The sequence below is a fragment of the Dicentrarchus labrax genome, unplaced genomic scaffold (genome assembly GCF_905237075.1).
Source record: "Dicentrarchus labrax unplaced genomic scaffold, dlabrax2021, whole genome shotgun sequence".
Lineage (NCBI taxonomy): Eukaryota > Metazoa > Chordata > Actinopteri > Moronidae > Dicentrarchus > Dicentrarchus labrax.
This window is the reverse complement of record NW_026136706.1, coordinates 26,764,458-26,786,796: the sequence shown is the minus strand read 5'-3', so window position 1 is coordinate 26,786,796 and position 22,339 is coordinate 26,764,458. Positions and strand designations below refer to the sequence as shown.

At 40.6% G+C, this 22,339-nt stretch overlaps 1 protein-coding gene across 3 annotated transcripts; it reads left to right on the top strand.

Moving 5' to 3' along the window:
* The first annotated feature begins 800 nt into the window (after nucleotides 1–800).
* mmadhcb (metabolism of cobalamin associated Db) lies at nucleotides 801–15,305 on the top strand. 3 transcript variants are annotated; one of them, XM_051403381.1, is made up of 8 exons: nucleotides 801–1,114; nucleotides 3,285–3,395; nucleotides 5,211–5,355; nucleotides 8,326–8,543; nucleotides 11,952–12,057; nucleotides 12,315–12,445; nucleotides 12,883–12,969; nucleotides 14,850–15,305. In XM_051403381.1, the coding sequence occupies exons 2-8, from the start codon at nucleotides 3,387–3,389 to the stop codon at nucleotides 15,042–15,044; spliced, it is 891 nt and encodes a 296-aa protein (XP_051259341.1). In that variant the 5' UTR covers nucleotides 801–1,114; nucleotides 3,285–3,386; the 3' UTR covers nucleotides 15,045–15,305. The 3 variants fall into 3 exon arrangements, with proteins under 3 accessions (XP_051259341.1, XP_051259342.1, XP_051259340.1); XM_051403382.1 differs by lacking the exon at nucleotides 801–1,114 and adding an exon at nucleotides 2,894–3,115 and having other exon boundaries at nucleotides 3,343–3,395; XM_051403380.1 differs by lacking the exon at nucleotides 801–1,114 and adding an exon at nucleotides 2,896–3,115.
* Nucleotides 15,306–22,339: the final 7,034 nt, after the last annotated feature.

Genomic DNA, 22,339 nt, shown 5'->3' with positions numbered 1-22,339 from the left:
AAGAATGTGTATGAATGCGTTAGTTTCCGTTCGATGGCCTTTGCCATCGCTGAGTGAATGTGTGTGAAAGGGTGAATGTGGCACGTAATGTAAAAGCACTTTGAGTGGTTGGAAGACTAGAAAAGGCGCTATACAAGTACAGGTCCATTTACATTCTTGCCAATCTGATTAAGAGCAGGTTGCTTTAAACATCCCCCTGGTGCATTGAAGACTCAAATGTAACTCAAAGAAAACTTTTGTTAATAATGACACCAGTAATGACCACAGCATAATATTGCTCAGCACAGATTGTAGGTGCAAGCGAGCATGTTTTTACATGTAGCATGACAGGAACTTCATCTGAATTTCATTATGCAACCCTGCATTTGTAAATGACAATAAAATAACCTTGAATCCTTGAATATTATTAGAGGCATATAAGATGACTACTATCCAGAATAATGATTAACATCTACTTCCCAAGCTCTTTATTGGTGCAAAGGACCTTGCTGATCGTATGTGTAATGAACTCCATATCATAAAAATATTGACCTCAGATCACAATATTTCTCCCAGATAGACCCTTTTATGGAAACGAAACTTTACAGAACTCTTAGCAGAGAAAAGTTGGTCACAATAAAATAAAATAAGTTCACACAAAGTTATTACATAAATACCTCACTTATTGAATACATTTAAAACAGATATTTCTCCGACATGTTCTTTCTGTGAAACAGAAATTGAATCCATTTCTGAATTATTCTTTGAACATGCTTATTCTGAAGAGTTATGGGTTAAAGGGACATTGTGTAGGAATTTCTCCCATCTAGCGGTGAAATTGTATTTTGCATTCAAACGAATAGTGCTCTCTAATGCCTCGCGTTTTCAAATGCGTATTGCAACTACGGTAGCCATTATGTACCAAGAAGCCTACCTGTCGAGGAGAAAGCAGGCAACTTCAGCGTCCCTTTGAAAGTCTTTCTCCTTCATTAGCTCTTTCCATCTGGAAAAAGCTACCCCGATGTTTACCCTCGTTTTTTTAATTCGCCGGTTACGTTGCCTTTTTAATTCCCTTTTTAATTCCCTTTTTCTCTTTTTTGGCGACGAGGATTCCTTCTCCTGTGGCTCGGCATAAGTATGATCCTCCATTATTAACTAAAGTGCAGTGCAGACTTTCAAATGTGCCGGGGCAGTGACAAGCGCCTCTCACTGATCTCCTTCTCCGTTATAGCTGGTTTCAGTCACGTGACGCTGGCTCGGAACAAAAATGCGTTGTGGATTAGCTAGACAGGTAGGCTAGTGCTTTATGTCCCTCTCGGCGATTATAGTTTTTCAAAATGGCGGAACGACATGGAAGCCTCCATGGACTTGCCCGTCCAATGTATATACAGATAAGAAATTCTTCGCTTACGAGGATAAGTCAGATCATTGGCAGAGGTAATTTTACACCAATGAGGACACATTTATGAATGACATTGATTTTAGCTAATAAAATACTTAAAACACTACACAATGTCCCTTTAAAGTTGCTCTGTTGATTTATGTAAGATTTAATAGATTGACACCAATATTAGAAGACATGGTCTTGTTTCTGAATTGTAATACTGACTCACAGCTCTCAATGCTCTCAAACATGTGTCGAGTTGGCAAATATCACATCGATAAAACTAGAATGCTTCAAACAGCACCTTATATCCCTGTATTCTGTGTTGAACTACAATATATCCTTGACTCTGTTTCTAAAATATTAACAAACAAGTAAGCTATTAAGACCTCGCAAATAATTGTGAAAATACTTTGTAACAAAAATTAAGAAGTACTATATATTTATCTCCCACATACAATGTGATGGTGTCTGTATTGCTTTTTTTTTTTGCAATCGTATGTTTTATTTGTATTATTTTTTATTATGTTCTTTTTTTATTATCCAATCTAATCCAATCCAACTTTATTTGTTAAGCACTTTAAAAACAACCAAAGTTGACCAAAGTGCTGTACAGGAGAATAAATAAGACATCATAAATGTAAACCGTGATGATGATGATGATGATGAAGACCACTGTGAGGAATATAGACAGTGATGGCGACAACACTGGAAAGTTCCCGTGGCAGATAACACGGACGAAGTCCGATGGCGACGAGCTTGATGTCCGGGCTGCAGACGCTCTTTCACACAGACGTGCCCGGCGTTACACCACATGTTGTTTATGAGCACGGACAGTCCCCCTCCTTTCTTCATGCCGGTCGCGGTGGTGTCCCTGACGGCTCGAACCGTCTGGAAGCCGGGAATGGTGATGATGGAGTCCGGTATCTGCTCGATGATTGCAGGGATGTAGAGTTTAAAGCTCCTCTTCTTCATCCTCCGTTTAACCCCCGCTCTGCAGCCTCACCGTCTCCTCAGCTCCTCCGGTATGGAGGGTCTCTCTCCGGTCAGGATGCTAGGGGGCCTCAGGGCGATCATCTGGTCGCGGGTGAAAACAATGCGACTCCCCGTTGCCATGGAGACCAGCGTAAACAAAAAATAAAAAGTGCTCAAAAACGCCAAAAAAGTATTTAGGCGACATGAACAAAGTAGTAAGAGAGTAAGAAAGTAAGAAAAGAGTTCAAAATAGCAAAAACACACTGAAAACACACTAAAACTACAACAATGAAAAGGAGCTGCCATGACAGGCTGCCGTTGTCGCCGGCGCCATTCCATGCTATCTTATTATGTTTAATGTTGGTTCATACATTAATCGAAGTTGTTTAAATTATAATTTTTCAATGTGATATATTGAAATACTTAATGTCTTCCACAGTTTAATGTAACATTTGAAACAAAAAAATAAAAAATAAAAAATGCACACTCCAGACCGATGGGTGGCGGTAATGCATATTAGAATTGTTTGCCAACCGCCAAAAGAGACGAGCCTCCGTCATAACAGCGCATGCGCAAATTCAAGGTGAAGCCGTAGACGGGCTCTGGTATGGAACAGTGTTAGTTTTATGTTAACCCTAGCTTTGAAAGACCTCGGTCCTTATAAACGTCCGTATGAGTAATGACAAATCTCCCACAACGCATCAGATAGAAATCGAAACACTAATTAATTAACGCTGCCATTTATAAGTAGTTTGAACTTTGTAAAGTTGACGCCAGGTAAGTTTGTGTTCTTGCTCATTTGTTAGCATACAGTAATAGTTAGCTGGAGCTACGTTACTTGTTCAAATTTGTGTAGTGTATTTATTTATATTGGGAACGGAGGTTTCACAATCTGATTGATAATTCCCTTAAAATGTCCATGTTTTCTTGTTCTTTCTTTCTCTAGGTTTTAGGCTTTAATCGTGTCAGAATAGATAAATTCCTGACTGCTTCATCATTTACAGAAACATAACTGGACACTACACACGGTAAACAGAGGGACACCAGGATGGCCATTGTAAGTCAAGAGTGTGTGCAGTAATTTGTGAGAGTATACGGTGTCCCTGAGAGCTCAACACACTGCAAAACATAAGCAAATAATTAAATACAAGTTGCACAGACAACGGAAGCCAGGGGACACTAAAAAGTAATGAAGACGCGTGTTGTTGCCATGGGTTGTAACTCGTGAAGTTAAGTAAGTGGTGGAAAATTAACTAAAATGTAAGTTGTCCAAGCAGCGTTCATTTCTTTTGTGTCCCCTTGAAACAGTTTCCATTGTCATCTTTTCTTCTTGCAGCTAGGGCTGCACATCAGGGTAAAAAAAAAAAAAAAGTCATGATGCTGTGATATTGGTTGGGCTCTGTACCAAACAAACATTCTTACATCTGGAGAAAAACATTTGTAGCCCAGGGCATCTCTTCAGAACTATAGTACTTCATTATAATGCTTAATATAATAATTTATTAAATTAATATAATGGTTGTGTTTTCTGTTTTTTTCCAAATGCAACATGTATTGTCAATTTTCAATAACAATGAACCCCTAAACCCCCTGTTTCAGCTATAAATCTGTGTATATGGGTTTTTGGTAGTGTTATTGATAGACACCAGTCCAAATCTTGACATTTTACTATTTAATATTACATTTTAGTATTAGTATTTAAATTCTATATATTGTGCAATAAATAGGCATAGCAGTCACTCTCTACTGGTTGAAACCTGGCTATTGCATTTTGCTACGTGATATAAACAAACAAGCATACATGAAAATCACTCCCCTTTCAGCGAAATTCGCCGTTTTGAAACCAAAATAGGTCACCTACGTGAATCGTGTAGATTCGATGAGAAAATGTTTGGGGGGGGGAGTTAGGTACCAGAGATTCAGTGAACTGCGAACAGGTGCGCGTGTGCCAGAAGGGAGCGCGAGTGCATGGAAATATTAGTGCGAAGGGCCTTGCATCACCAGTTTCTTTCTCTGGGAAGGTAGGGGTATTCCCCTAATGTTAAGTTAAGTTTCTCCGGCTCTCCCCAGGTTGGCAAAAAATGCATGTTATACACAGAGAGGAAGCAGACGGGGCAAGCCGGGGGCAGGGGCTTCAAATTATGTTGAATTCAAAATGGTGAAATAAAAAAATGACTGAAATATACCCCCTCCCCGCCACAAGTTTCAAATAGACCCATTAATTGGTATAGGTACTGGCCATTGGTGCTTCCAGTGAGCCGTGATTGGCCCCAAAAACCCTGATCAGAGAACCCATAATACTGCTTGGAAGTTTAATCTACAGTAATGTATCATGTTCTAAAAGATCATATTTGTACTATTTGAGAATTTACAGCATGTTATTTTTGAGAAAATGTGTATCGAGGTGTATATTTTATATTGCAGCCTAGCCCAATAAATAATAATAAGAATATATAGAGATATTATTTATAATCTATAAGTGCTTATCAAAAACAGAAACTAAGGGCGTTCATACACAGCATCGGGAGCAATTTGGGGTTCAGTATCTTGCTAGCCAGGGATCGAACCGCCAACCTTCTGATTATAATTTTAACTCTCAGTTAAGTTGACTCTCAACAGTTGACAGTTTAGGAGGTACACCTAGCTAAAATACAGTCTAAACCAACAATCCTCTCGTCATAAAGTTTCTAAAATTCAGTTTTTGTTAAAACTTTTGCACATGCAGTATACCGGCAGGTGTTTCTATAATTTACTCATGGTTCAGACTTCTCGGGATGAAGGTGTTAATGTGCTACACACCATTAGTAAACACTGTGGTTGAGTTGTTTGTGAGAGAGGCTAACATTGATTTTGTCTGTGTGTGTGTTTTCAGGTGCTGTGCAGTAGAGCCAGGCTGGTCAGTTACCTCCCAGGGCTTCATGTGTTGGTGCATCGTGTGGCTGGAGCCAGAGCCTTTTCTGCTGCTGGATCCTCGGGCTCTGATGAGCCCCATGTAGCCGTCACTCATTCTGACATGGGTATGTCACAATTAGGGACCGAGCCAGCGACAGCTGGAGGTCCCTATTGTATTTGCTATGTTTCTTCTTCCCTATTATTAGGGATAGAGCACTGACAAGTGCAAGACCCTATTGTAACCCAAGGAATTATTAGGGACCGAGCAAGCGACCACTGGAGGTCCCTATTGTATTTGCTGTGTTTCTTCTTATTAATTTTAGCGCCTTTGACTGCGATTTTGCCCCCCTGAACATACACGAAAACTCAATTTTATTTGGCAAAGTGGTCAAGCCTGGTGAAAAATTTGATATTCTATGTGTCGCTTTCGGGTTGGCCACTATGTCGCGCTACTATCATAAAAAATGTGTTTAGGCTAATAACTTCTGCATAATTTGTCGCACATTCAAAAACCTTGTATCCATGCGTTCAGTGAATAGAGCTGAATCTCCCCATGTAAGCCCCACCCAATTTTTTTTTTCTAGAGTGCGAAATGTCCATAAACTACTTTTCTGTGTTCCTGACATGTGCTTTGTCCGATCCGCACAAAATTTTTCACGTAGCATGTGGGGACCGTCCTAATAAAAAAGTAATTCAAAGAACTTATATAAAAAAAAATAAGCACGTTATAAAATTAACACTTCCTGTGGATTTTTCCCTGAGGGGGCTCCCTGAGGCTCACTTAAAGGACAATAAAAATACGCCACTAGGTGGCGCTCTTTTGGCATGATAAATCACTGTGCGGAGACCATAATAGTTATGAATATGAAATTCACAGGACACGTGTAGACTGGTGCCTGAAGCTCACATACCAAAAATCGTGTTTGTCGTGTTTGGAGTGCCCCCTACAGGATAAAAAAACAGCAGCCCCGGCGCCACGTTTCACCGATACGTACGAAACTCGGTAGGCACGTGTAACATGCCAGGACATACAAGAAAGCCTCTTGGACCCATACCCGAAACCCCACAGGAAGTCGGCCATTTTGATTTTGATTTTCACTTACGGCGAACTTTTCGCGTTGTATTTGAACGAACTCCTCCTAGGGAATTTATCGGATCTACTTCAAAATTGGTCAGTACAGTCAAAAAATGGTTCTGATTAAAAGTTGTGCTATTTGTGCATGTACATTAAAGGGCGTGTCCGTGCCGTGCCCTCAAAGTTGGCCATAGTGAATTCCGTGCGCATTTTTGGTGATTTTTTCGCGTTGTATTTGAACGAACGAACTCCTAGGGAATTTATCGGATCTGCTTCAAAATTGGTCAGTACAGTCAAACAATGGTGCTGATTAAAAGTTGTGCTATTTGTGCATGTACATTAAAGGGCCTGTCCGTGGCGTGCCCTCAAAGTTGGCCAGGTTTACTCAAATGTCAAACTGTGATGCCATTTCTGGCATTTTGCAATGATTTTCAGCATTTTGTTTTTGCGTTGTATTTGAAAGAACTCCCTAGAGAATTTATCAGATCTGCTTCAAAATTAGTCAGTACAGTAAAAAAATGGTGCTGATTAAAAGTTGTGCTATTTGTGCATGTATGTTAAAGGGCGTGTCCGTGGCGTTCCCTCAAATTTGGCCAGGTTGAATCGAATGTCAAACTGTGATGCTATTTCCGGCATTTAAGGGCTTCTGTTTTAACTAACTCCTCCTACAGATTTTAGCAGATTGACTTCAAATTCGATCACTTCAATCTACACACATTGGTTATCAAAAGTTGTGCTATTTATGACTGTATGTTTAACCGTGTGCCCGTGATGACGTGTCGAATTCCACCGATTGGCCATCAAACAGATAGTACTCATCTTCAGTTTACTGTCCCAACCTGAACACGTCCTCATAACTTCAGCGTACATGATCCAATCTCAACGAATCTTCACATGTCTGATAAGAGTCCCACCTTGAACACTTCTATGTGATAATATTCAGTAATAGTGAGAGCGCCACCTAGTGGTGAAAGGAAGTGTATTTTTTGTACTTTTATTCATATCTTCAAGCATATTGACCAGATCCAGCTGAAATTATGTGAGAAGTTCCTTAGGAGGACAAGGATCACATATTATGAATCTTAAGAATTTGCATGTAACCATGTTGCCATGGCAACGCAGCCCTGAACACATAGTGATAGCGCCACCTAGTGGCAACAGGAAGGAAGTGCTGCGTGGCAATTTTGAGCTGATTTATGTGACATTTTCATGTTGTGGTCCGCCCTTGTTGCACGTGATGCGGCCGCAGCACACCCCGGCGCGCGCCGGTTGCGAGATCCCGTTCATCGCTGCTTGCAGCTTTAATTCTTTTTGTTTTACATTTTAACATGAATTAGTTGATGATGAATTGTAAAGTGAGAAGCACATAGAATATAGAACATTGCAGCGTCATCATGCATATACTGAAGGCTGTGATTACTAGGGTTTTTCTTGTTTTTTTTTCTAGAATTTTTCTAGAATTTACTGACTTGGCTGGCGTAGGACATTGAAGAAACAAAATCAAAAGTAGATAGTGCCCGCTGCTGTTTAAATCTGCAGTAAGTAACTAACATAACATAACTTTGTGTCTTATTTGCTGTAACTTTCGCTATATCCTGACAGTAATACATGAAACAGATAAAACATCAGGGTCCTCCTGTTGCTCATAATGGTATTTGCAAGAATCCATTGGACCTGAACAATCAATTGTAGGCAAGAAAGATAGCTGATTGTTGAGTCTCATTCCCAGGCTGTCAAATACGAGTGCTAGGAGTAAGACTTAACAATTATTTATCTTAAAGCCACCAACCCAATTTTCTTTCTTTCTCTGCTTTTTTCACAGATTATTTGTCTCATTTACTACTGTCAGGATATACCCAAAGTTTCAGCAAATATTACAAAAACTTATTTTTCTAAAAATTACCTATTGTAGCTTTGCCAGTATCACAATCCACCATCCTTCCTTTCTGGTGATTTTGGTGTAGACCAAGACTGTCAGAATCTGCATTCTCATGCATCGTGTGTTTTTCATGTCATTAAGGACTGCGGACAGTGTGGCCTGATGAGAACATGGGGCCTTTTGGACCTCAGGACCAACGCTTCCAGCTGCCTGGTAATGTGGGTTTTGACTGCCACCTGGAAGGACTAGCAGAGCAGAAGAGGAACCAGGCACACAAGATGGTTCCTGATGTGCTGTCGGCCCCGTCCAGCAGTGACAGACATGAGTTCATACTGACCCAGTTCATTGGAGAGTACTTTGTAAGTGTAATACTGTTATAGAATGGGAAAAATTAATATAATACTATAATAATATATAATAATCATAATAATAATAAGAAGATTAAGAATATAATCACACTATAATACTGTATTTTATACAGCAGATTTTGGTAGAGAAAAAAGATAATTTCTGTTTGTTTAGTTTGTTTGTTTTTTAAAACATATCTCCACAGCTCCTCAGATATGGGTCCATACAGTTAACAGTTTAAACACTGTTCTAAATCAATGTTATTCATAAAAGCCATAAAAGCCTAACAATTCTTATTTTCGGGAACACTGAAGTTAGTGTAGTATGTTAAAAGAACCACTGCCACAAATGGAAACTATTAAATAAGAATCAATACAGTGTTTTTGAGAATCACAAAACAGAAGTGTATCAAGCTTAGGGCTGTCCTCGAAAGTCAATGATGCAAATCTTCACTTGAGAAGACCAAGAGTCGACTCGTATTTTGTCAGTCAAATATCTGCATGCTTGTTTTTTAGCTGTCTTATTGTACACAGAGGGACAGCATTGCAGTTTGTACATTTTTCAAACTGAGTCTCAAAATAACCACAAACCACAAAACTGACTGTGATGGAGTGGAAAAGTGATAGCTAACGTAGCAGTTTAACACCAGCTAGGGGGGAAGTGGCTGCTCCGACAGTCTCTGCTGTGGTGCTGACTGTCAGTCAAGTAATCTAAACCATTTTTGGATCATTTTTGACATGGTACAACCTCCTCGACTGCCTTCCACTGTGATTGAGTCTTCAGCTGACAGTGTTATCAGCAGCCTGGCAGGAGAGACCATGGTGCCCTGAAATTTTACAACTCAACTATAAGCAGGAGGCACACTGCGACTTCTTCTGACTGTGTGGAAATCTGATGTTTTCAACATTTTTTGACAGTGGATCACTTTTGCCCCAGAATTCTGTCCTGTTATATCAAATTATGTTTACTAAGGCTGTTGCAGTAACCGCAATAATTAACTATCACTCTATTGAGAAGCCAGCTACACAGGATGGCAAGCCACTGCCACAACCATATGTTACGTCACATCAACACGTCATGTTCAGTATTTGTTTTTGACGTTGAGAAGGTGACTTGGAAAGCTGAGGAGACTCAACACAGCAGACGTACTGTCTGAAATGCAAGTGCTGCTTCACAACACAGCATTACATTACCCCAGAGCAGAAAGTTACATCTCTGCACCAGTCACTCTGAAAAAACTGACTTGAAACAAAAGACGGCTATCCCAATTTGCCACAGCTATGGCATTTGCGACCTGCGGCTTGCCAGTGTTTCAGTTTAAGGAGTGACCCTGGTAACTAGCAACTTTCAGCTGAATATGTTAACTGGCAACTTTGTTCGGCTGAAAGTTGCCAGTTATGAGGGTCACTATCTGGTTATTCAGGTTTTTCTTAAATGTCCCTTTAACTCAAAAAAGGCTTAGGAGGAGTCTCCTTTACATTGATGCACACCCTGTAGTTTTAGTTTTCTTTTTTCCTCCTCTTTTGTTTCACACTCGAGCACGTTTTCTGGCTTGTAACTAATTAACTGTAAGTTGCCATCTTTTTCCACCCGGGTGCAGCAGAAGCAATTGACTGAACTTTTACCTCATGTGAATTCTTCAGCTCAGGACTGCCCTCTTTTGTGACATATCATCAGTTCCGCTATTTATATGGAGATAATAACTATGGCTTAACTTGGGAAAATAAATGTATACCTGTTGGTTTTTTTTAAATTTTTTTTTAATACATTTGTACAGTCACAGACTCAGTAAGCAGGACGAGGGAGGGTGCAGGTGATTAGTACTAGATATTCACGGTGTCAAACGGGACAAAAGTTTCAGAGGATTCTCTTGTGAGGGGCGGCTGTGGCTCAGAGGCAGAGCGGGTCGTTCCTAAATCGGAAGGTTGTGGGTTCGATCCCCAGCGGAGTGCCACATGTCAAAGTATACTTGAGCAAGATACTGAACCCCAAATTGCTCCCGATCCCGTGCTGTGTGTGAATGTGTATGAAAGTTTCTGCTCGATGGACTTTGCCATCACTGTGTGAAGGCACTATACAAGTACAGGTCCATTTACCATTTACCATTTGGTAAGTGTAATACTGTTGCAACATAGCAAAGAGTGGGCTGAGTGGGGCAGCTTCCCAATGACCACTGCCAGGAACTGGAACATTTTCCAGAATCACTCCTCAGAGAGATGCCTTCTTGGTGAAGGTCTGAGGGCATTCAATCCCTCTATTGCATGGTTTTGCCATATGGCAACAATTACTTTATTTAAGGGCAGTAATATGGAATCCCCCCTTTCACTGATATGAATAAGAATCGGTACACGCGTAGATCTTATCCTGACGGACAAAAAATCCGCCGGGAGCCATATCCCAAAGCCAACAGGACGTCGGCCATTTTGTATTTAGCGGTCATTTCTGGCGATTTGAACACATTGTATTTGAACAAACTCCAACTAGGGAATTGATCAGCTCGACTTCACATTTGGACACAGCCATCTAAAGACATTTAGACGCAAAAGTTGTGCTATTTGCAACTTTTCGTCAGAGGGCGCGTCCGTGGCATGGCGCCAGCTTTTGACGTTTCACCATGAAACAGGAAGTTGTCATAACTTCAGTGTCTTTTGTCTGATCTGCACCATAATGCATATGTTTGATAAGAGTCCCGCCCTGAACACGTTTATGTGATAATATTCAGTAATAGTGATAGCGCACAGAGTGGTGAAGGGAAATGTCATTTTTTATACTTAATTATCATGTTCTACTCCTAGCAGGTTGATCAGAGCCACCTGAAATTTTGTCAGAAAATGCAAAACATATGGTTGATGATATTTCATGATTGTGGTGAGTTTTTGTTAAAGGGTTTTTTTTTTTTTATGTACCCCCAGAACACATGAATTTGCTATAACTTCAGTGTACAATGTCAAATCTCCACTAAACTTCACATATTCTCTAACAGTCCCACCCTAAACACGTCCTCATAACTTCAGTGTACATGGTCCAATCTCAGTGAAACTTCACGTTTGATTGGAGTCCCGCCCTGAACACGTCTACATGACAATATTTAGATATAGTGATACCGCCCATTACTGGCAACAGGAACTAAGTGTGTATATATATATACAGTATTGTAATCACAGTGCACGTTGCTGGATGAAAGTGACACCAAGCTGTTTTTCTGCATTATATACTAGAAAAAAGTTTTGTCTGCAATATGCTAATATTGGCCAACCAATATATGGATTGGGCTGTAGGTGAAACTATGCTGCCATATGCTAACAGGATTGCTTGCTTGTGTCTGTGTGTGTCTGTGTCTGTGTCTGTGTCTGTGTCTGTGTGTGTGTGTGTGTGTGTGTGTGTGTGTGTGCGTGTGCGCGCGCGCACGCACGCGCCAGGAGAAAGCTGCAGCCTCCTCTCAGAATGTCAATACAGCTGAACACTACTTTGACAACTCCACTGTGGAGTGTGCCATACAGTCCTGCCCTGAACTACTAAAAAAAGGTACACCACTTATCTTACACTCCTCAAAGACTTATCTATAACACCTATTTCCATTTTCTTTATTGTGACTAGTTCTAAGAAACTCTACAGGCTACGCAAAGCTTTTTTTTTTCATGTGGTTCCCTAGTTAACAAGTTTTGCAAATGTATTACTGTATCAGTGAAGTGTCGCCTAAGTTGCTCATATTGCAAATGACAAGCTGTGTTTCTGTCCGTCTTTTCTGTACTGTGTACGTCTTATTATAATGTGATGAACAGATTTTCAGTGCATGTTTCCTGAGGCTCCATCTTCTGGTATGACGGTGGTCACAGTTACCCAAAAGACCCAGAATGATATGATGTCATGGTCTGCTGATGTGGAACAGGAGAGAGAAAAGATGCTTGACAAGGTGAGCTGCTGTCTGGAGTTTGTTAAAATATCTGATATAGCTGGTATAATATAAAATCGGCTTCAGTCTTGGACTACAAGGACCATTGAGTCCAAGTTCACGAAAACAGTACAGTCACAGCTAACACTTCCATGCCTGCAGCCAATGCTAAAGTTGAACTCTCCATGTACAAAGAAAATTAAGTTGTTATTGGAGATAACTGGCCTTTTTTCATATTAGCTTAGCATTTTTACTAGCGTTAGCCGCAGGACTCTCAACTCATGCATTGACATTGAGACTCCACCAATTAAAACTTCACACAGGTTCTCACACCACATGTCCATTTTCCTAAACTGTGAGAAACACATTTATGACTTGTAACAGCTGGAAGAGTACATAAAGTGCACGGACAAACAAGAGTCAGCAACTCATCTCTCCCTCTCCCTTACTCTGTGCAGTTTGTTGATGGCGCGAAGGAGATCTGCTACTCCCTGCAGAGAGAAGGATTCTGGGCTGACTTTATTGATCCGTCCTCAGGCCTTGCGGTAAGATACTACAGTCATTGAGTATTCTTAGGGTAACAGTTGTATGCAAAATTTTGGGCGTCCCTTAACAAATAAAATATTGTGGGCATTGATTTTTTAATTGAAGGGACCTCTCTAGGATATGGAGAATAACACACAATATTTTGAATAAAACATTTTATTTTAGCAGCCTGCAAAGTCTTTTTTGAAACAAACCCCTGATTTAGTTAATCAGGGGAAATCCCAATTCATAACAGAAGTTATCTCAGGACACTTTTCAAATAGAGCAGGTCGAGAACCAACAGTTCCCACCTTGAGCAAGCACTTGGCGACAAGGAAGAACTTCCTTGCTGGGACAAAACAGATTATGAGTCTAAAGATCCCCCAGATCCACCTTAATGTCGGGGTGGTATGAATGCATCCAAAGTCCTAGGAAAGATGTGAAGAGATGCTTATTGACTCCAGGGGCTTCACAAACTACTTAACGTTACCAAAAATAAATCGGCTAACTCCGAGCTAAGAGTTATGTTTCCATGGTAAAGATCAGAGACAGTGACAGACTGACCAGTGGAACTAAAGGACACAAACAAGGAAAACATAGCTCATAATTTAAACATTAATTGTCCTTAACAGTGTTGTGGAGTTAGTAATGAGAAGGGAAGGGAGCTGGAGAGTTAGTCCTCGCTAGTATCTTAGTAGCTTGGTACTATTGTGCTGTCATACACTTAGGGGTGGGCAATATGGGCAAAAAATAATATCTCGTTATTTTTTGGGATTTTGGCGATAACCATAATCAGTCAATATCCTTTAAAATGTGATTTGGAATTGTCTGAGTTAGGGCTTGTGTCCACCAAACGCATTTTTAGTGATGAGAGCGCTCAAAAACTCATTTTCCGAGCGCCTAGCGGTGTTAAAAGTTGAACAGATTTCAACTTGAAGCGCTCTGAGTGCTGCGCTAAAAAAGTATTTTCGAAACCAAACCATTTCCATGCCAGAGAGGTAGACCCACGTCTCGGCACTAAATCATCTGAAGTACCGGTAGCTTCAGGGACTGGATTGCATGTTCTCTCTACCATCATCACGCGTTGCTAAACTGTTGCAAGGAGGATGCTAGCGAGAGGTCATGTGATCACGTCATGTGATCACGTAGGCCCACTAGTCGTGTGACTGAATCCTGCCATGCTGTAGAGAGCGTTGCTGCACCGTGTATTAAGTGGATGTGAGGAGTTTCCGCGTGCGTTTCAATATTTTTATGAAGTAATTTAAATACTCGATAATGGAAATTTGCACATCGTCAAAACAACAATGACGATATTATCGCAAACGATACATATCGCCCACCTCTACGTACACTACAGGGGTAGTATAGGGTTTCACAGTGTGTGGAAAAATCATGCAGTACTTCTAAGTCTCCGGTAGAGCAAGCCAGATTATTTGACTAGGTGAAGTTGCACTGTAAAAGCAATGGGGACATGGTCTTGGGCTGTCTCCGGCCACAGGTCGGACTTGAACACAGTGATGCTGCAGCAAGTACTGCGGTGGCTGTGTAGGTAGAGTGGTCATCGTCCACTAATCAGAAGGTTGGTGGTAGAGGGTTGCATTGGAATTGGGAAATGCAAATCTTGCAGGAGCAGGCGGTTTTGACTTTGTTGTGGGCTAAAGCAGGTAGCCAGAAAAAAACCAACTTGTAGCTGGAAGACTAGAAAGGAGGTATAACATATGTTTTAAGTTGTATTTGTTTTTTAAATTGTGTTTACACTGATAAATTTAAAGCTGCTTTGAAAATGTAATTTTTTTGTAAGAATTTTGTAACTTTAGTTGTGTTTAAAACCACTGCTGTTTTTCTTGTGATGGATGTAATTAGCTATTTAACTACGATAAATGTGTGTGTTGATCCCCAGTTTTTTGGCTCATACACCAACAACACACTGTTTGAGACAGATGACAGGTACCGTCACCTGGGCTTTCAGATTGAGGACCTGGGCTGCTGCAGAGTGATCCAGCACTCTTTGTGGGGGACACATGTTTTTGTGGGGACAATATTTACCAACGCACCAACCAGCAGCCTTGTCATGAAGAAGTTGCAGGGGAGCTGAACACAAGCTCAGAGACACTGGGTTGGCATTGTAACAGTTAAACATATATGATTTGGTGATGATATTTTTGACTGAAGTTTCATCATTTTAACAAAGTTTTGTAAGAGCATCAACTGACTCATCCTGTTTTTACTTTTGCAACATATATGTATAAATATTAATTGATATATATATATTGATATATATATATTGATTGATTCTAAACCAACACGCTGAAATGCATTACAATAAAGTGTTTCTTGACTCAACTAAAAAACACAAGGCCTTCTTGATTTAATTTTTTTTACTTTAAAAATACATATATGCCTGTATCATAGCATTTTATTTATTTATGTGAAGAAAATGTTCACTTAAATAATTAAACTGGTTGAGTATTTGTGAGTGAAAATATGCCTGATATAAATATATCCCTGATATTTATAACTCAGTTTCATGAATGAACACAAATAGAACAAGAATTCTTTTTTTATTCATCCTATTTTTTGGAAGATTGGGGCCTTTTGAGTTGAGGTTAATTTTAATGACTATATACTGCTGGGTAGCTTGTGTGTTTGTGTTGTGTTGTCTGTTTCAGGGCTGGTGGGACACAAAGTAAACTGTTAAAGGTCTAGTGTGTAGAATCTAGTGGCACCTAGTGGTGTAGTTGCAAAGGAAAAACTATGGTGACTGTGAAAAACTGTAGAGACATGGTGGTTCAACATGGCGGACTCTGTGGAAGGCGGCCCACGTAGATATATAGATATAAAAGGCTCATTCTAAGGTAACAAGAATGTTATCTTATATGTGTTGTACTATAACATGCAACTGCAAATGCAACAAAAGCCCTGCGAACAATAATCACACAAAAGATGTAGAGATGACAGAAATAAACACTGAGCAGAATACAGACAGTTCATTCAGGTAACTCAGGCAAAGGCTGCACTGAAGCACCAAACATTGGAGGGAGAGACAAGACAAGCCGGATTACAGGGAGAGAATTATTTTATTGTGTCAAATAAAAACATTAAGGAATAGCTTCGATGCGGGCTTCTTCTGTTTTTGATGCATTGCAGAGCTATTTAACTGTCAAGCATATACATTGGATTTATTTTAGGAAGTGTGCACTTTGCACCTGTATTATCTATTAAAAAAAAATAGATCAGAACATCCCTAATAGAGCCAATAGAGCCTCCTGGATGTTGCACACTGGGCCTGCTGTTTGAAAGTGGACACTTACTAGGGGGGACAATGTAACCTTTTTGTTCCTACAGTTGGATGTTTGAGCTGTGCAATGCACTGTGCAGAATAATACATGTGCAGAGCCTGACACTAAGGATGTTTTCACATTCATCTGCTGGATGTCCAAAGTTTCTCTGTGCTCATTGAAAATCAGATTTTAGTGGACGGGCCTAAGAGCATGATTTGTGACATCTGAAATTTTGAAAATCTACACTGTTTACACTGCCTACTTGAGCAGCGCATGAAAGCTGACACATTCCCGGTGTAAACACTACTTGTGTGCCAGATGCATCTGTTCAGTGCCGCAGCCGCCGATATACAGTATTTAGTGTTGTCAGGAAAGGATTAGAGAGAGGGGATGACATATAGAGAAGGGCCACAGGTCGTATTGAAACTCATGGCTGCTGCTACATCAAGGACCTAGCCTTGGTACATGGGACATCACTTCTACCAGGTGAGCTATCTGGGTGCCCTGAGTGATAGTTTTTCAGTCATCATTTGTACAGAACATTAACTTTTTTTTTAGGTGCAGTGAGGCTATTTCCTCCACTACTACCTGGTTTGGTATCTGGTTGGCTTGCCATACCACAATCAAGTTCATTAAATTTGCAAAATCCCCAAATTCTGATATTTGGTGATCCTCAACAGATCACTCAAAAATAAAGTCTGAATACTGACATTTATAAGTTAACTTTAATTTGTCACCTCTGCAGTACGACTCAAAAACTGGGAACTCACTCGGAGAACTGGCTCATTCAACAGCCAGGATACACAGGAGCATTTGTCCCACAGACAACACACTGCTTCGACATGGAAGAAAAAAACAGCCATCTGAACATTTGTCACATGCTCTTGATGCCAGTCCCTGTGCCAATTTCTTCAGCACAGCCAGGGGCATTGAAGACCCTGCTGAAATCAGCTCATTATCAATGAACTAACTCAATGAGCAGCTCACAAAGAGCTATCTGAAGATTCCACATACATTCAGACAAAAGCATTTACCCCTGAAGCTGACTAATATTTTGATTAGAACAGTGTCAGCTGACTCCCCACATTAAAAAAGGGTTTATTTATTGCTCACAAATTTAACTTTTTATTTGTGTTACTTTTCCTTTCAAAAGTTACACAGATTGGATTAAAAAATATATATTTTTTGTATTTTTGTTAAGACAGGTGCCCCCCCTAAACTCTTTTTTTTTCTGTTTTACCCTGTTCAGGCAAGTTCTGTCCAATCTTGATTTGACACACAGAAAACATAGTGTCATGTTAACCTCTTGTTAAGTGCTACCTTTGTACCTCAGCACAACGCAGCCAGGCACTCTGCAGCAATGCTGGGCTATGCATTAAGTTTCCTTCCTCAGACCCACCCACAGAGCGGATTCCATGGGTCTGTTGATACATTTATGTCTACTTTTTAAGGGCTTCAAGTGGAATATTGTAAGGGCCAGCAGCCTTGCCAGTTCTCAGTTCTTTAAAGGCCTCGTGTGAAACATTTAGTTGAATCAGATGGGACATAATATAATATTCACACGTATATTTTCAACAGTGTATAAATACTTAATATAGGAATAGTTGTGTTTTGTTACCTTAGAGCCATTTTATCTACAGACATCGCATTGCGATGTTCAGACATTATTCATGCAATTTCATCTCATTCAGATTTTTGTTTTTCAATTTATGTGGAGGATTAATGTATGTTCATTAATCTTTTATTAAGATGTGTTTTCATGTTTTACATTGTTGAACATCCAGGTTCTGTACCATTGACAGTATATATAATGGACAGCACTTCCTGATGCAAATTATGATGCATGTCACAATCAGCTTATCAGGAAAGGAAGTATGTAACAATCTCCCAATTGGCATGCATGTAACAATAAGCCAATCAGCATGCATGTAAGAAACAGCCAATGAGGATGGGTTTAACATTCAGCAAATTAGGATCCATGTAACAATGAGCCAATGAGGATGCATGTAACGATCAGCCAATCAGATTGAATGTAACAATCAGCCAATGAGGATGCCTGTTACAATCAGCCAGTGAGGATGCATGTAACAATCAATCAGCAAATTAGGATGCATGCAACAATCAGCCAATCAGGAAAGGAACCATGTAACAACCAGCCAACAAGCATACATGTAACAATCAGCCAATCAGGTTGAATGTAACAATCAGCCAATGATGATGCAGGTAAAAAAACAGCTAATGAGGATGTATATAATAGTCAGTCAATATGGACACATGTAACAATCAGCCAATCAGTACAGGAAGCATCTAACAATCAGCCAATCAGCATGCATGTAACAATCAGCAAATTAGGATGCCTGTAACAATCAACCAGTGAGGATGCATGTAACAATCAGCCAATCAGGAAAGGAAGCATGTAAGAACCAGCCACCCAACCAGCCATGTAAGAAACAGCCAGGGGCCTATAAAAATCAACTAGTGAGGACGCATGTAACAATCAGCCAATCAGGAAAGGAATAAAAACCCCGTGTAACAATCAGCCAATCAGCATGCATGTAAGAAACAGCCAATGAGGATGGGTTTATAACATTCAGCCAATCAGGATGCATGTAACAATAAGCCAATCAAGATGGATTAAACATTCAGCCAATCAGGATGCATGTAACAATAAGCCAATCAAGATGGATTAAACATTCAGCCAATGAGGATTAATGTAACCATTAGACAATGAGGAGTCCTTTAACATTCAACCAATCAAGATGCATGTAACAATCAGCCTATCACAATGCATGTACCAATAAGCCAAAAAGGAAGTCTATAGACATTGCATTGCAATGTTCAGACATTCATGCGATTTCATTTCATTCAGATTTTTATTTTTCAGTTTTTGTGGAGGATTAATGTATGTTCATTAATCTTCATCTAAAGATGTGTTTACATGTTTTACATAGTTGAACATCCAGGTTCTGTACCATTGACAGTATATATAATGGACAGCACTTCCTGATGCAAATTATGATGCATGTAACAATCAGCCAATGAGGATGCATGTCACGATCAGCCAATCAAGAAAAGATGCATGTAACAATCTCCCAATCAGCATGCATGTAACAATAAGCCAATCAGCATGCATGTAAGAAACAGCCAATGAGCATGGGTTTAACAATCAGCCTATCACAATGCATGTACCAATAAGCCAAACAGGAAGTATTAAAAAATCAGCCAATCAGCCTCGATTTCACATTCAGACAATCCGTCAACCTTTTACATTCAGCCAATCAGTGTAACATTGAGACAAAAGGGCAAATAACGTTTGAAATAGAAAGTTCAGTCCTGAATAAGTAGAATATATATATACATATATATATATATGTATATATATTTATATAGAATATATGGTACATTTAGACACAGGAGAAGCATCACCCTGATTGACAAACGCAACTGAGGATCAGATCGAAACCCCCTTGCATCAAAGTGCTAGTAACCTCTTCCTGGGGTGCCTCTCTACTGTATGTAAAATACATGAGGCAGAAGAATTCAATTCAATTCAGTTCAATTTTATTTGTATAGCACCAGTTCATAACAGAAGTTATCTCAGGACACTTTTCAAATAGAGCAGGTCTAGACCGAACTCCTTATAACATTTACAGAGACCCAACAGTGCTACCATGAGCAAGCACTTGGCGACGGGGGCAAGGAAAAACTGCCTTTTAAGAGGCAGAAACCTAGGACAGATCCTTTGGCTCTAGGTGGGTGGTCGTGTGCCTCAACCAGTTGGGGTGAGAGAGAGAGAGAGAACGACAGACAGACCGACAGGTGCACAGCAACAATAGTAGCAACAACCACACTAATAGTAGTGACTGATGATGATGAACATGAAGGAGACGACAACGACAACAGCAACGATGGGGGACAACGAGCAGCGACAACAGCAACGACAGTAACCGTAGCAAAAATAATACTGCTAATAATAATAACACTAATATCAGTGATATTTTGTCTGCTCACGTGCTACGGTAAGCGTACTGACTCATTTCCGGTTCACTTCCTGCTCTGTGTCCACTGTTTGATGCTGTAGCTCTGTCAGTGAACGCTAACTCTAAATTTGTTTTACTCGTTACAGCGGTTATTTACCCGCTTAACATTTAAACGTAGACTAGTTCTACCTAAGCACTCGGAGTTTCTCCTTCTTTTAGCGACTTTTCACTACTTTCAAAGTTTTTTCATACACGCTAGTTTCATTAGCATTAGCAGTTAGCTATGGCTTCTCCCTCTCCCTCTCCTCTGTCCTGCTCAGTGTGTCAGATGTTCAGTTATTCCTCTGCCTCCTTTAATGATAATGGTACCTGTATTAAGTGTAGTTTATTTACTGCGCTGGAGGCGAGGCTTAGTGAGCTAGAGGAACGGTACCGCACCACGGAGATATCTTTAGCCGCTATAGTTAGCCAGCCCCCAGTAGCCGGTGCGGTCCGACCGAAGGTAGCTTCTGTTAGATCTGTAGTTCCCCCGGTAGTTCCCGAGCAGCCGGGAAGACAGGGAGGCTGGGTGACTGAGCGAAGGAAGACTAAAACGGCGAAGCCCACAGGTCACCACCAACCCATTCACGTTTCTAATACATTTTCCCCACTCAGCGATACACCCGCTGAGGAACCAACTCTGGTTATTGGCAGCTCCATAGTCAGAAACGTGAAGTTAGCGAAGCCAGCGACCATAGTTAAATGTATCCCTGGGGCCAGAGCGGGCGACATTGAATTATATTTAAAACTGCTGGCTAAAGATAAACGTAAATACAGTAAGATTGTTATCCACGTCGGCGGTAATGACACCCGTTTACACCAATCGGAGGTCACTAAGATTAATGTGGAGTCGGTGTGTAATTATGCTAAGACAATGTCGGACTCCGTAGTTTTCTCTGGACCCCTGCCCAATGTGACCAGTGATGACATGTATAGCCGCATGTCGTCATTCCACCGCTGGCTGTCGAGGTGGTGTCCAGAAAACGATGTGGGCTTCATTGATAACTGGAAGCCTTTTTGGGGAAAACCTGGTCTGATTAGGAGAGACGGCATCCATCCCACTTTGGATGGAGTGGCTCTCTTATCTAGAAATATGGCGAAGTTTATTTCTAAAACCTGACAGTCCAGAGTTAGGACCAGGAAGCAGAGCTGCTGTCTTACACACTTCTCTGCGCTTTCTTTAGAACAGTCACCCACCCAAAACCCCATAGAGACTGTGTCTGTCCCCCGACCACCTAAATTATTTAAAGAAATAAAAACAAGAGGAGTTCAACATAAAAATCTAATAAAAATTAAAACCAATTCCTCAGTAGCACAAAATAAGAGAATGAAATGTGGGCTGTTAAATATCAGGTCACTGTACTCTAAAGCTGTTTTAGTGAATGAATTAATATCAGATTATGATATTGATTTACTTTGTCTTACTGAGACCTGGTTGTCCCACGAGGAGTATGTTAGCCTAAATGAATCCACCCCCCCAGTCATATTAATACTCACATTCCTCGAGGCACAGGCCGAGGAGGTGGAGTGGCAGCCATATATGATTTGAGCGTTTTAATGGACCCTAGACCTAAACTAAATTATAATTCATTTGAAAGCCTTGTTCTTAGTCTTTCTCACCCAAACTGGAAAACATTGCAGCCAGTTCTATTTGTTATAGTGTACCGCGCTCCTGGACCGTACTCTGATTTTATATCTGAATTCTCAGAGTTACACTCAGGCACCCAATAAGAAGGCGTGTCACACTCAGACAGCCAATCAGGGGGCATGTAACACTCAGCCAGCCAATCAGGAGGTGTGTAACACTCAGACAGCCAATCAGGGGGCGTGTAACACTCAGCCAGCCAATCAGGAGGCATGTAACACTCAGCCAGCCAATGAGGAGGCGTGTCACAATCAGCCAGCCAATCAGGAGGTGTGTAACACTTGCGCAGCCAATCAGGAGGCGTGTAACACACAGCCAGCCAATAAGGAGGGGTGTCACACTCAGCCAGCCAATCAGGAGGTGTGTAACACTTGCGCAGCCAATCAGGAGGTGTGTAACACACAGCCAGCCAATCAGGACGCGTTTAACACTCAGGCAGCCAATC

Bases quoted from the DNA above. Each gene is read 5' to 3' on its own strand.
- mmadhcb (XM_051403381.1), top strand. The intron at 12,446-12,882 runs GTGAGCTGCTGT...TACTCTGTGCAG, and splicing joins GAGAAAAGATGCTTGACAAG to TTTGTTGATGGCGCGAAGGA. The intron at 12,970-14,849 runs GTAAGATACTAC...GTTGATCCCCAG, and splicing joins ATCCGTCCTCAGGCCTTGCG to TTTTTTGGCTCATACACCAA.